This window comes from Diuraphis noxia, unplaced genomic scaffold (assembly GCF_037042655.1).
Source record: "Diuraphis noxia isolate RWA-SAM2 unplaced genomic scaffold, SU_Dnox_SAM2 contig0001, whole genome shotgun sequence".
In the NCBI taxonomy this organism is placed as follows: Eukaryota; Metazoa; Arthropoda; class Insecta; order Hemiptera; family Aphididae; genus Diuraphis; species Diuraphis noxia.
Window position 1 is genome coordinate 31,028,643 of NW_028301711.1, and position 15,563 is coordinate 31,044,205.

General features: G+C 30.3%; 1 protein-coding gene across 2 annotated transcripts in view; it reads left to right on the plus strand.

The window, feature by feature from the left end:
* Positions 1 to 15,563, plus strand: part of LOC107164968 (contactin-5-like) — a 468,396-nt gene that overhangs the window by 304,313 nt on the left and 148,520 nt on the right. For both annotated transcript variants that reach the window (XM_089215856.1, XM_089215857.1), the window contains exons 2-3: positions 5,043 to 5,175; positions 9,937 to 10,205. In XM_089215856.1, coding sequence (XP_089071982.1) covers positions 5,043 to 5,175; positions 9,937 to 10,205 — 402 coding nt within the window. The remainder of the gene's footprint in view (positions 1 to 5,042; positions 5,176 to 9,936; positions 10,206 to 15,563) is intronic.

Below are 15,563 nucleotides of genomic sequence, written 5' to 3' on the forward strand. Positions count from 1 at the left end.
ACCGAACGTCATACAACATTATATACGCGATTGCTGTCATCGATCCCGTTCTCTCCCTTACCGACCACTTGCTAAAGTACCGTCGACCCGAGCTCCTTTCCATCAAGTAGTAGCCGCTTGTACAAGCTACGCGCTACTGGTGGAGGACTCCTTCCCATATCTTATAACTCTATATAATATAATTATCTCACACCCATTATATGTGATAGGACCGAACGATAACATCATCGGTCGAACACGAGCTCTCACCGCGTCAGTCCGCTTGTGTAAGTCTGACTGACGCATCCGTGAATCTCACTCCTCCCAGATATTGTACAAATATTAAATAATATATTACTTGATTAAATAAAAGACCAGCCATTAAATCCTAAAACCAAGGTATATTTATTTCTACAAAGAACGGTTGGTACTTAAACTTACCACACCGTATCATAGTGTGTAGGTAATAATAAAATAATATCGTCTTTGTTGGTACTAACTATACCTATGCACAGTAATAGGTAAGTACATTGTCCTTTTCTGAGGAATAATTGTGTACCTACTTCATGGTTTCATAATTTACATTCACTGTGAAATTATAACTACATTGTATTTATCCATAGTAAATTAATGTTCTTATATAAATTGGATTTAAAATCGATAAGAATTGCTTTTCAATGTATCTGATGGCAATAAATTAACAAATTGGCAGGAAATACTAACTTCCGGTATAATAAAACGTTCCCTAGTATATGATCGTGATTACAATTTTATAGACACTCATTGTATTTTCCGTCATTAAAACGTACGTGTAATTCTTGCGCTATTATATATTTTCTTTCCTTTATCATATAGGTGGATAATATCTTAAAATTCTACTTAGAGTGAAAGTTAAACAAGTACCTCCAAGAAAATAGTCTGAATTAAATTATTATTGTTTCTGAGATATCAGGAAACATGAAAAAAACCTACGATACAAGATCGAAAACGGTTTATTCAGTCCAAACGTTGACGCAATCGGTAATAAAACGACGATATCGACAGTAAAATGTTTTATCTATTGGGCATCAATTTTGGGCGAGCTAAATTGTCAATTTACGATTATTATTTTTTTCACGACCTTTTTCCACTCTCCATTCAATGTATATAGTGTATAGCTGTGACCGAAAATGTGGAAAACTAGTCTATGAAACACGCGCACAACACATACAGGTCGTCATCGTTCATAATATTATGTATGCTGAATTTTATCTACATAATAAATACCTGTAATAAAGCTTACCATCGTGTGATAGTGAGGTGAAACAACAACTATTGTTTATTCGAAAAACAAAATCCAAATTTTCCAAAAAGGCTTCACAGAATCTAATATTGTAGCTCTCACTCACTCGTTCTTAGTAATTTGGAGACCATTTAGCAATTTTAAATGTTCGATGTATTTATAATATATTCTATTGTATTATAAATATGTATTGTGAGACTCCTGCTTTGATGATATAGTTATGTCTTATGATAATACAAAGCGTCTATTAGCTGATAAGATTAGTCGAGCCTATAATCTATAGTATATTCCTTAGAACATAATATACTATTCTGTTTAGAATAAAAATATACAAACCAAACGCCCATTAGGTCCATTTTTGTTCTGGCTGGGTAGTGGCCTTTTATTACTTTAGCACAAAAAAATGGTTTTTTTTTTAAAAATTGTTTACGTTTTATGTAATAATGTTTGTATTTCAATAAGAAAAATGAATATAACACGGCGTATTGAATAGGCAATTTAGATACATCTATGTTTATAATAATTATTGACTATAACGGCAGCATTAAAACATTTAAATTAATTCTAAGATTTAATAAACTTACTCTTAATAATTAAGATTATTGATGGTTAGTTTGAAGTCTGTTTGTTTTCAAAAAAACTTCAATAACTTCGACATCATTATTTTGTTGATTTCCCTTGTCCATATGAATAACTATCCGTATAATCATAATTCTCGAATATCGGTCAGGCAAACTATATTTTAGAAAACTATACTCATACTTCATCTTTACTTAAGTCACACTGAATATTATGTTGCAATATTTTTAATATGTATAATTAGTTTTAACTATAGAACCTTGTACAATAAGATATACGATTTTCCTCAAAATATTCAGTGAAATTCAAATAGACTAGTCACTGTAAAGTGTAAATTTTTAATGCACATGATATTTGTTATTTAATGATACTTTCATAAGTGTCACGTATAGTCAACAATATTTTTAAAATATCAAAACGTGCTACATGGGAAGACAAAAATAAAAGAAGTATTTGAATTATTTAAAAATAAAACCTATTCCTGATCTATAGTAAGGCATTAAAATAAAAGTAATGTCGGCGAATGCGTAATAACTCGGTGAAACTTCGGTGTTATGGGTGGATCTGAATAAAAAAGAGGAAAAAATAAAACAGCTATGGTGAAATACTACAATGAGAGTAACATTTTTGGTCTACCACAGTGGATGGGCTCAATTGGAAAAAGTCGGTATATTAATCAAATGAAAACGACGACTACAAAGACGAAGATCGGGTGTGTGGACCACTACTGGCGTCTTGAAGCTGATGTCGGCACTTTGGGGCGTAAGAATAACGGTTGCCCGTCAAAACGTTGAGCGATCGTCCACCCTTTCTGACCGTTGCATCCCTGGCGGCATCAGCTATTTAGACTGCGTTATTTGCAGGATATGGTGAAAAAAAGAAGGATGAGAAAAAAATTATACATCGTTTTTGTTTATTAAAACGATTTGTATTTGTACAACTTTTTTCTCGTTTTTCATTCTAACTCTTCCTCGTCGTCCTCTTAAACCAAACTGACTGGCCAAAAATGTCCGATAAGCAGTATGATACCCGCGGGAAGTCACATTAATTGGCACATTGTCCGACCACTGTGATAATTAGTTGTATGCTGCAAAGATAGTATAGTAAACGTCCTATTGGGATCCAGTTAGAAACAAAAACTAAATGATTTTTGGTCTTTTTCCAAAAACATTTGATTAATCTTACAATCATCCGAAAACATTTCGTATTTCACATATGAAATTGGAATTCAACATATTAATGTGTGTGCTTTATTTAGTCATTGGGGGACGAGGTGGCCGAGTGGTCTAACGCGTCGGCTGTGGCTCAGCCGGACCGGGTTCGATCCTCGACCATCGGGCGGCATTTTTCTCCGGGCAAGTCATGGTGTCCGGAGAACAAGTGCCGCCCTCCCCCACTCCGGGGCATGGCAGAAACCTACGGGTGCCCCAATAGAAATTCTGTCAAACAGGCGTCTGGACTAGGCCTTCGGGCATAGTGCCATACAAAAAAAAAAAATAAAAATTATTCATTACCGTATTTTGATTCTTCATAAACCTTTTGGACGAATAGAATATTATTATATGTGCCGTTTGATAATCGTTGATGTCTGGTTTTCTAGAAGATAGATCGAAATAGCCAAGTTTAAGGATAATATTTCGTTCGGACCACAAAAAATTGTTTCATTTAAATATATTAGTATACCTTCTACCATTTTCCATCGTTTACAATTTACAATTTGTAGAACGGTTGACTAGATGATTTTTTTTATGAATCGAGTATGAAGGTTTCGATTATTGATGACCACCACAATGTCATAAATCGAATAATGTATACTGTATTACAGTACGATACTGTATACTCATCAAACTGATAAGACGTAGTTCTTTATATTCCATCGTGACTAGTGTTTACCGACTGACTTTCTACGATGTTAGTGTTTTTTATCAACATTTTTTTTGTCAAAAGAAATGCCACATCTCTATAAGTTAAAGCGTCGTATTTAAACATTTTCCGGTCAATTAATTAATGAAATATAAATGATAACTTATCTTTTTCCGTATTTGTGGTGCAAAAATACATTATGTAGTAGTGGTATAAACCAAAGTGTGAATTATGCGTATTTTATATACACAAACTTATTATCTTTTTCACTTATCGTGTTAATCATTTACCATCGGACGAGTTGTAACCACATAATAACATATTAAATTTCTAATTTTATGATCTGACAGATGTTATAAGCCTATCGATAGGGTACATACATATTATTATATGATTGCAATAAAAATATTCTGATAATATGTAAGTTTTCATCGGTCAAAATAGACTGACTAGAAGTAAAATTCAGACAATGTAGGTACCTACTCGTCGATAATGATAAAAATAATAAAAACGCATAAGTACAACTACATGACTGTGCATTATTGTTGTTAAAACGGAAGTGTGTTTGGTGAGGAAGTTAACCACAAAAATCGTGTGTTACACTATTTTGTTTTCGCTGAACAGTGTTCGTGACGTCGAAAAACAAATGTAACGACTAATGGTCTATATAATATAAAATTTAAGTCATCGCAATATTACGCGTTTTATTTGCTACTTTGAAATAGAAAAAAAGTGTATACACTTAAATACATATATGTATAAACAAACTGCACCCTACAAACACAATGATTTTAAATTTTAATATTGCCATACATAACTGTAAACATGTATAGTTATTACTGTCACATGTAATAAAAAAGAAAAAAGAAATCTAAAATTAAATTTATGTATTTTAAGTAGGTAATAATTTAACTGTTTATTTATTTATATTTCCATTCGTATTATGTGTTCGTATATTACAATGATATCTCTATTTAAAAATCAGTTAGTTACCTATAGTTAAAGATGAGCATATAATAATTTAAATTTAAAACACTTTTACAATGTTGAATGAGCAATTTATTTTTATTAACATATTCACATGTAGACCTGTAGTAGAACATTAATAATTTAGGTTTAAAAATATCATATTTTAGAAGAAGGAACAGACCTAAGTAAACAAGTCATACTTATCAGAATGTCTATAGGTAATAAAAATCTAATACTGCTTACTCGATTTTAGGAACATAAGAAAATATAATAACGTTTGAGCTGATTCTAAACACATTTGTGTGATGAACTGAAATTATTAAAATTATAATAATAATAATAATTGGTTTTTTTTTTTTTTCGTTTTCAGTGATAACCACTAACGTGGAAGCTGTGGCCGGAATGGTGGCATATTTACCGTGTAACATGACTCCACCGACTCCGAGTGATCGCGTCACGTTGGTCATCTGGTTCAAACTGGGAGAGACCAATCCGATATACAGGTAAATTTGTCATAATATTGGAACGCCGATTTAATCATCGTTCAATGTAAAGTATTTTAGACATTTGATACTATTCATTTTTCAAAAACATATAATATGTGCGGCTACATTACAATTAATTAGCACACAAATACAATGATTTTACTGATACTGTTACATGAGTTTTATCAAGTTAAATAAATAATGTTTGGCGTTCGATTAATTGATCAACAATTATATTTCGTTGACCTGATTAAAGAATAATATTCACTGACCAGTGCATTTATAAACAGTTAAAGAGTTTTATCGGATAATTCTAAACAATTTTACCAGGATTAAAATTTATTTATTAAAATTTAATTTTAAATGGTAAAATTACATTTATGAAGAAAAACATAATTCTATAAATATTTTTTAAACATTATAATATTATTTATGATCATTATTAGATGAGACTTTTAATAGAATAATCATCGTCGTTGAAATTCGTATTTGTACTCTATCCACTGTCATTTCACACAAAATCAAACGATTGATTCTATTATCAAGTATCAACGCATTAGAAACATAACATGATTGAAATATTTTAAACTAAGATGTGAGTAAAAATAAAACTTCACACCTATATTGGACTTAAAATAAATTTACTATTTTTTATAGCACATGCAAAAACAAAAAAAGTAATAACTTTGGTGTTTGTTGTATACAACTTCTATTGTCGTGCGCTTGTACGATATTAGTATTCGGCTCGCATACACATAGTTCTTAAACGCGAGTTTGCTCTCAGAATCAGATGGTTTTATCCAACTTGCGATAAAATAGAATCTTTTACCGAGTTTTGATCTCGGTGGACAATATATATTATTATGCATATTGCATAATATAATACATATGTGTGCTTTACACATAAACACTATACGAGTAGTATCATGTATAGATAATAAATGTTTCAGTTTTGTAAATAATTCTGTTGAGTACACTATATACGTGCATTTTCGGTTTTTTCTTTTTATTCTATGTGGTTTTATGTAAGCGACGGTGGACATCTTTTAACTGACCGTTTAGTTGCCAAATTTATTGCTTGTTTGTTTTTAACTTTTTATGACATGGCACACTCGTTTGACAAAAAACATTCGTTTTCTTTTGAAAGTATATATAAGTATACTATATATAATATATATATATACATGTATATATGTTATGTATTTGTGTGTGTTTGCTTATTGTATAGTAGCCGACGACGTTGTTTATTTGGCCGACTGCGAGAACTGTCATCTGCGTCCTTTCTCGGTATCGCAGCTGCGGCCGTCGGTCTGTCAACTTAGTGAGTCGAGACGTAAATATAATATGTGTTTTTTGTCATTCCGCTGGCACGCTAAAATGTTATTTCCACGTATCTAGAATACGTATTCGCAGCAAGTGCCCCGAACGATTATAACATTATAAAATAAATATAATAATAACATAGATAGGTAAGATGATAGTATCATTAATATTTCTGCACTTTATTGTGAGTATAATACTATTATGTGGGTAAATTTCAATTCGTCGTTGCCTCATATAATATACAATGTGTGAACCATATTTTCGTTAACAGTTTTCACGAACGGTGAAGAATGGTTTAAAAAATATTTAAACGTTACTCGTGCGAGTATAGGTACCCCTCTTTAAAAACTGCCAGTCTACAACAAGTTTGAACTCAAGTTCATTGTATTATTGTTGTTACTATATGTACAACAACGATACGTTGCATGGAGTACAATTAATCATATGATTTTATGTTCCACAAACCACTTTGATTAATCCTGGTAATATAATTATTATTAGACCATCATCTTGGTCAAATTTTTAGACGGCTCATTTAAACGAGTAGGTACACATGTTGGAACACGCACGCGTCCACCATTCGGTCTGCAGTACTATGGAATTACAAACGACGTTGTTTTCGCCAGCCGGAATCGCACGTTACGGCGCCGCAGCTGTCGGGAATTTGCAGACCGGAAACGGAATTATATTGTCGTACATAATAAACGGTGATAATAATATTATATGTACACTATATATAAATGCTATCTGAGTAGTCTGATTTATAATGTCGATGTATTAATGACACGTGGTGTATGCACCAGTTACGTTATTTGTAAGTATTTGTTTATGAAACGATGGAAGGGGATGTGGTAATAGTATTGTTCAGCGACTGCAGTAGTATTATACCACGCGTGGTTTGTAACACACGTACCGAAGAACAATTTCCGTTTTCATTGGTGGTTTAAGATCAGAATTTCGGAGGACAAACAAAATAATAATAAAAAATAGTGTCCTGTCTACTTCTACCCACGTCGCGTACGCAACCCTTTGGCCTCGTGGTTTTTTCGTACCGGAAGCCGAACAATACGATACGCGTTATAATATTTTCTACAGTAAATGTTCCAGAAAACAACATTTAATATATTATACATAATACATATATTTATTTCCTTGTGCATATAAGTATAAGAGACATAAGAGTGCATATTATATTATCATATTTAAAGAACGGAATGTATACCGAACGAACCGATTTATATGTATACAATATACATAAAACTAACCGTATAAGGTCAACGTCGGATTTATCCACCAGACCGACCTGAGCTCGGGATTTGTCTACGGCCTGTGGGCAGTGATATGAAATTCGCGTCACAAAAAAACAAAACAAACGATACAAATTTGCATCGTAAAAAATAAAATACAATAATAAGATACATCTTGAAAACATGACGTACAATAATTTCATACAAATCGCATTGCTCGTTTTCAATGTGTATAAAAATACATATAATATCTCGTTTTGCATAAACAATATTATTGTTATTATTATTTCTCTCCCTGTCTCTCTCTCTCAATAGAGCGCAGTATTTATCTATCGAAATTGATCATCACCGCTTTATTGCAGAAATCGGTCTCCTTCGGTGTAAAGACGGAATTCAACTCTCCAATCGAACCGATATTGTGTGATAACAATTGGACTCACAATAGTAATAAGTACGATAGTATGATAATCGAAATAATTCACTGTCGAATAATTAAATATAAATAAATTCCTATGCATATTTTCACTGAAATCTAAACAAAAAAACTGTTCTTGAGATTTGGGTGTTAATAAAGAATTTTCCTTCTAACATTTCTCACCAATCATTTTAATGAAAAATTATCGAATTTCCTTATTTTATAAAAATTCACACTTTTCTAGACCGATATTATCAGGTCTATTACAAACATAGGCATTCGAATGCAATGAAATATTTTTTTTGAAAAATTTTTCCTGTCATAAAAATTTAAAAAAAAGATCAATTAGAATGACGTCGCTACAGTGGTATATATTATACACATTCAGGAGTCTAATACGTATTATAGTCTAAAGCAGTTTTCTTTAATTTTTTAAACGTATTTTATGTAGTATCATGGTGGGATCTATAATTTATCAAAAATCAAATTAACAATGCATGTTCCTACCTATATGTGCATTGCTTTTTAAGCTTAATCTCATTCTATAAGTACACATCTCTATCTTTTTAACCTTAATGATATACATTTTAGATCGTAAAATATTGTAAGGTTATAATATTATAACAATAATAGTAAACTTGACACAATATGCGATAACAGCATACTAGTCCGTCACACAACAATATCGTGTTTAACATGTTTATCAAATATTCAATACTAAAACGAAGGCTATGATTTGTTTCCATACGTTCTATTTTACTGTAAATCTCCGAATAACAATAATAATAATTCACGGAATTTCTAATATATTTAAATTTCAAAACATTAAATTGTTATGCTTAAGATATAATGCAGTGTATCTAATGTTATAAATCTTTGTATATCTTGAGCCAAGATAATGGTGGATTATTATGGAGGACCATAAAACTCGCTGTTGTCCCTTTCAACTTAAACTTAAAGTACTTATGAATAAAATACTATTATCAACCAATAATGGAATATAAAATTAAAATTTGAATAGAATTAATAGCGGTAAGACGGATGAATGGACCTCGCATTTTATGTTCAAAAACACGTCAACAGAGAATAGACATCCATGTATTATAATATAGATCAAAAATTATACAATTTAAAGTGTTGACCATAAAATAATAATATAGACATAATTTAATGACATATAAAACTAAGCTACGTCTGTAAAAAATTATTTTATTTTATTTGCTTTTTAATTGTTATTTTTATTCTTGGTAAATTATCTTACAATATAATAAATGAATACAATGGTTTTCTTGTGCTAAATTATTGTGCATATCAATAAGTTTTAGAAATAAGATGATTTTGTTGGTGTTGTCTTTGATTGGACTTAGGGCTTCAATGAAGTTTTCGAACATTCCTAGGCTTTTCAATAATATAATTATTGATGTACTAAACAGATATTTTGTCTAAAATATTATTTAATTTTAATTTTATCATTCATACTAATGCTTTTCATTCAGAAGTTACACTAAAAAAAATTACATTTAGATATGCTTTTGACTGATTATTTGCTGTTCATTTTCTATATAATTTTCCAATCACACTAAACCAACTCATAAATGATTTACATTATGTAATTATGATTAGTCTAAGAATCTAAGATAAGATGAAATTTATTTTAAAAACAATAAATTGTTAACAGTTATGACGAATAGATATTTAGCAGTTTTCACGGTGTCCCTAAACATTGTGATTCGTCAATAATTTAGTAAATCACTTTTGTACACCAAAATATTGATATTCATTTCCGTGTTTTAGCTACGACGTAAGACATGGAGGTCCTTTGATGCAAGTGGCACCCTCCTCAAAAACGCCAGATGGGCCAAACCAAAAATCCATAGCAGTCACAGGTCCTCATCGGTCCGACGACAAGACGTTGGACGGGCGTGCATACTTTCGCGTGACCTCGAAACCGGCCGCACTTATCGTGCAGGACATTGGCGATAAAGACGCAGCCATGTACAAGTGTCGAGTCGATTTCAAAAAATCACCCACTCGAAATTCTAATGTCAATTTGACCGTTATACGTGAGTACATCTTTATCTTTATCGAAATTATGATATTGTAAAGTTAGGTTCGATTGCCGGTAGACATTTTTAAGAAAATATTTTGAAAAATCATAACCATTATTCACATTTTTAAATGTTACTGGGTAAAATAATTTTATAAATAAATAGTAAACATATTATATCGAGGCAAATTTTTTTTATTAATTATTTTTACAGTAGGGAAGTAAAATTACTGCTTTGATAATGAAAAGTATAACATTCTAGTGTTAATTACCATCCATAAAAAGTATAATTTAAAAGTAATTGCTTGTTTCACCATGAATGAGTCAAATTAACACAGCAAAGTACGAATTTTCAGTCAACCCTTTGATAAAATTGTTGGTAATTTAAAAAAAAAATGATTATATTTAAAACTAATTAATTTTACGAGGATGTCAACAATATTTATTTTCTCTCAGACAAATATAGATAAAACTTATTTATATATTATTGACGAAAATTAGATGTGCTTGTTGGTTATCATCAATGGTAATTTACGTAAGCACATTTTTTCCAATATAAAATGTGAAAAAAAAACGAACATAATATAGTCATACACAGGGTGATTCTTTTAAGTGAGTACACTAATTATCTCGAAAAGTATTTACTTTTTTCAAAATATTTTTTTACATGGTTTCAAGTTGTTAAAAAACCAACGTTTTTATTAAAAAATTATATTTTTAAATATTTTTTATCCTCATCAGTTTTTTAATTTTTTGAATGACAACATAGAGTTTTAATTTCATATTCCAAAGCAGAATATTTTTCTAAGTATTTTGATTCATAAAAATCGAATTTAGGGCTAGTAGTTTTTGAGTTATAAGTATTTAAAGTTTAGTTTGGCAAAGTGGTGAGGTACGGGGTTACCCCGCAAAATCTTTGTCCACTACTCCGCTCGTCGTAACTTTAAATACATATAATTCATAAATTACTAGTCCTAAATTTGATTTTTATGAATCAAAATACTTAGAAAAATATTCTGCTTGGGAATATTAAATTAAAACTCTATGTTGTCATTCAAAAAAGTAAAAAACTTAAAAAATGATAAGGATAAAAAATATTTAAAAATACAGTTTTTAATAAAAATGTTGGTTTTTTATTAACAACTCGAAAGCATGTAAAAAAATATTTTGAAAAAAGTAAATACTTCTCGAGATAATTAGTGTACGCTCTTAAAAGAATCACCCTGTATACATGGCGTCTAAAACGACAGAATCATACAAAAAACTTAATCATTTATTCATCATAGATAGAGAGTAGAATGTTTGTTGAGCCACACTACCAATTACCATAATAATGGTACCTAGTAATAATAATAATAATAATAAAAATTATACTAATAATATTTATATAATACCTGTGTGGTATTCATGAATTCTGGTTTTCGGTTTTTATACACGTCAAAAACATTGGTAGTAGGTGAATATGTTATGTATATTTTACAATAATTGCTGAAAGCAGAGGTTTTGAATAATATTATATGAATTTGTCGAGATTTTTTACATACAAATAAAAATATATCATACGCACGTCGAATAAAAGTTTAACATTTCAAATTTCAACTAATAGATTAAAAATAAACCAATGTAAAAGGTTTATCTAATTCGCTACCTAAAACACCTTTTACAACGTTGAAGAAAATAATAATGTTTCAATTATGAAAAGTATCCACAGACGCATAAATAAAATAACACCTAACATAAATATTAAAAAAATGAACACTAATCATAGTAAAATTAATCATAAATTCATTATGAAAAATAGCCCTAACTATTAAAAACATTCAATATATTATTATTCCTAATTCTATTTAAAAAAAATTCATACATAAATTGGGTAAAATAATGGTTTTTATAGTTGTACCTAGTTGGTAAATTTATTTCATCACCTCTTCTGATTGCGTTTGGTGTTATACATAGGTTTGGTTGGTTAGGTATATATGGTTCGCAATGGATACCGTCGATTTTGAATATTTAATGTCGTCACGTATCACGTGTGTATAAATCGGGTTGTGAAACGTCTCAATGGAATTCCGCTGATAAATAAATAAATAAATAATTATTATTCGATTCGCGTTTGTCTTGGTGGTACTGACGTATAGTACATGCCATAATAAAACGTATTATCTTATAATGTTACACACCCGCCACAGCAATGACTAAAAATTCGAAGCCGTTAAACTTTCTCGATTTGCATAGTTTGACTTGACGGTCATTTAGTCATTTTTTCCGAATTTTCATCTTTGTTAATCTGCGACAACGAAGCTAATTTTTTTCACTTTATCCTGATGTTATTGTCACGCCATTTTGATATAATCGACGGTTTTTATTTCAAAATATTTTTTCAGCAAAGTACGACAACACAACCCGCGACCGTCACGCGTTACCACACTATTGTTCTGTTTATGGTAAAACAATTCAAAGTTAAGGTGACGATTACGTCAATCTCCAGTCTTTAGTTTAATTTTTATGCGGAAAAGTGGAAATCAAAATCAAAATCATTCTTATTGCAGGTATTATATATACCTTTTCGTCAAATATGAAATTATGTTGTATTAACAAACTTTATTTTAAAATTATTATGTCTATTATCTCTTTTGTTTAAATGTTTTACTTTTTGAATGAGATAATACATTTTAATGCCTTAGAATCTCATTTTTGAATTTCTGTTGATAACAATGTGATAAAAATGATAATAAATATTAAATTATCAAACTTTTGTTTGGTTAAAAATGTTTTTTAAATTGAAACTCAACAAAGCCACAGAGGGTATAATATATTTAAAAACCATTTAAACGGAATTTGGGTTTTAAAATCTATCAAGTCGAACATTGTATTTTACTACAAAACAAAATTTAATGCTTTTAAATGAAATTAACAATAATGCGACTGAAAAATAATAACTATTTGTACCTTCTTGTTTATTACAAAAGAATGCTTTTAATTATAAATAACAATAAGGGCATGTTTTCAATAATATGACAAAGAATGGAAATAGTTAAATATAAATAACAACTTAAAACGTTTATTTCAACGATGGTTTTATCTTTATGTATAACTATGGTATGAAGGAAAAGCATAATAAATCGAGGAGAAAATATTAAAAATTTAAATCGCAATAAAATAACAAAAATGTATATTATACCCTATATTATTATAATAATTAAAAGGAATTTTTTTTTTTGTGAAGCCAGACAAATTATCAATGTATATAAAGTACAAACTAACCATTATTGCATATCGTATAGTTATTTTTTATTATAATTGAAAGGACAAGAAATAAAAAAGTTTTTTTTTCTGTGTTTATTCATTGAAACGACCTTAAGGTCTTTGTCAGTTCGTATAACTAGTGGGTAGTAGGGAGATCATGTGATCTATTTATCTATGCATATTGTATATATCACTATATACATTATACTAACCCCTTCTCAAAGAAAATACATGCGAAATCTTCACTCCCTGTGGAGTGGGACCTAGTTTGAGACTGGATGACGCAATCGGACGACAGCACGATAAATTTATGATCGCCTAAAATCACTCGATTTTTTGCCCTTTGCTATGAATCGAACTAATAACTGTGTGAGCCGTAACCAACTGCGTAACCACTGTGCCACTCCGTCACCAAAACTGAAAAAGTAAAATGATTTTCATTTATTTAGACCCGGAATTTTATGAAAGACAAGTTCTTAGCTAATTTCGAAACCCCCCTATCATCATTATTGTAATATAAAAAGAGTAATATCGTTTTAACATAATAAAAAAAAAATTTATTAAAAAATACCTGTAATATAGAAACACGTTTCACAAATAAATATATTTAAAACTATGTTTAAATAGCGTATAATTTTTGATTGCATATTCTGGAACTCACAAGAGCTGCATACCTGTATCTACTTATATATGAGCTACTCATTTAAAATTTTATTATTCCTTAGATATTGAAAACTTTCTGATCTAGATTATGGATTTAAAAATATACTATGTCTTTTAATTAATTAAACACTTTAACAATTCTTTATGGTAAAATAAAGTGTACCTAGAATATAATTTATTTTCCCAAATGTGATTTTGTGATTTCATAAAATTACGTAGGTAGGTAAATAAATAATTTCAAATATTATTATGTCAATACTACACACGTATAATGACGTGCCGAGGCGCTGAAGTTAGAGGTGGGTCGCTGCAGTTTTATTAAGTGCAAATTTTCACTGGAACCATATTATGACAATAATATAACACACGTATCGAATCACAGCCATACACACCCTCACGCACACATACACATGCACGTTTACATAATATTACATAAGTCGCTGGGCTTAAGCGGTCATGTATAGCGTCTACGAGTAAATATTGGTTGCGCGCAATTCCCGCAATCGCTCTGGGATGTGGGTGTGTGGGTGGCCTGGCCGGGAAACGAGAAACATTTAAAATATGCAAAGATACGCGGCCGATATTTTGCGGGCATAGGACGACGTGGAAATGCAAACGTCCGCAAACACAACCCGGACACGGTTATCCGTCGGCTCATCGGCGGTGGCGAGGCGTGTCTATCATGTAGAGGTATAATATTATAATATTATTGTAGCCTGATTGTAATTTATTCAGCCAGCTGCCGTTTTCGATACGACTATACGTGTTATTGCGTATAATCGTGTTGTTCAGCCATACAGTGATGAACCTAATTTCTGCAAATAACAAAACCCTATGGTTACATAATAATAATAATAATAATATGTATGTTGTGTATATATTATTATGACAATATTCGCCTTTTATTGCTGGCCCGTTTTATTGATGTGTGGTGAGTGGATGAGGAATTACGGATACTCGCAGTCCAGTGACAAATGTTTTCACTCGGACACGTACCAAATGCATCGGTCCTGGAAAAACCCAAAACCCTTAAATATATACTCGTATTATGTATTTTGCGAACTAGCACCTCTTGACCGAAACCTCGGGATAATTATTTAAAAATCCAAATAAACGGGGTTTTTACCGTTAATAAATTGAAACATGACCAATTCTTTTGTTTTAAATTACTTTTCTATATTACTTTTATTTATTTATTTATTTAAGTTGAAAATATTATCTATGATTATTACATACTGTTTGTATTTCAATCAATTAAAATAATTTTTATTTCAGAGTAAATATATAATGGAAAACTCTGAAGGAATAAAACATCATAAATACCATATACTACTTTTTTTTTTTTGAAAATATCATTTTAACACTAATTATATATTTTATTAGATGTATTTGTACACAAAATAAATTGGTTTTAGCACCTCACGATAGTCCATTGTTTTGGTCTTAGAATTTAATTATTTCTGTT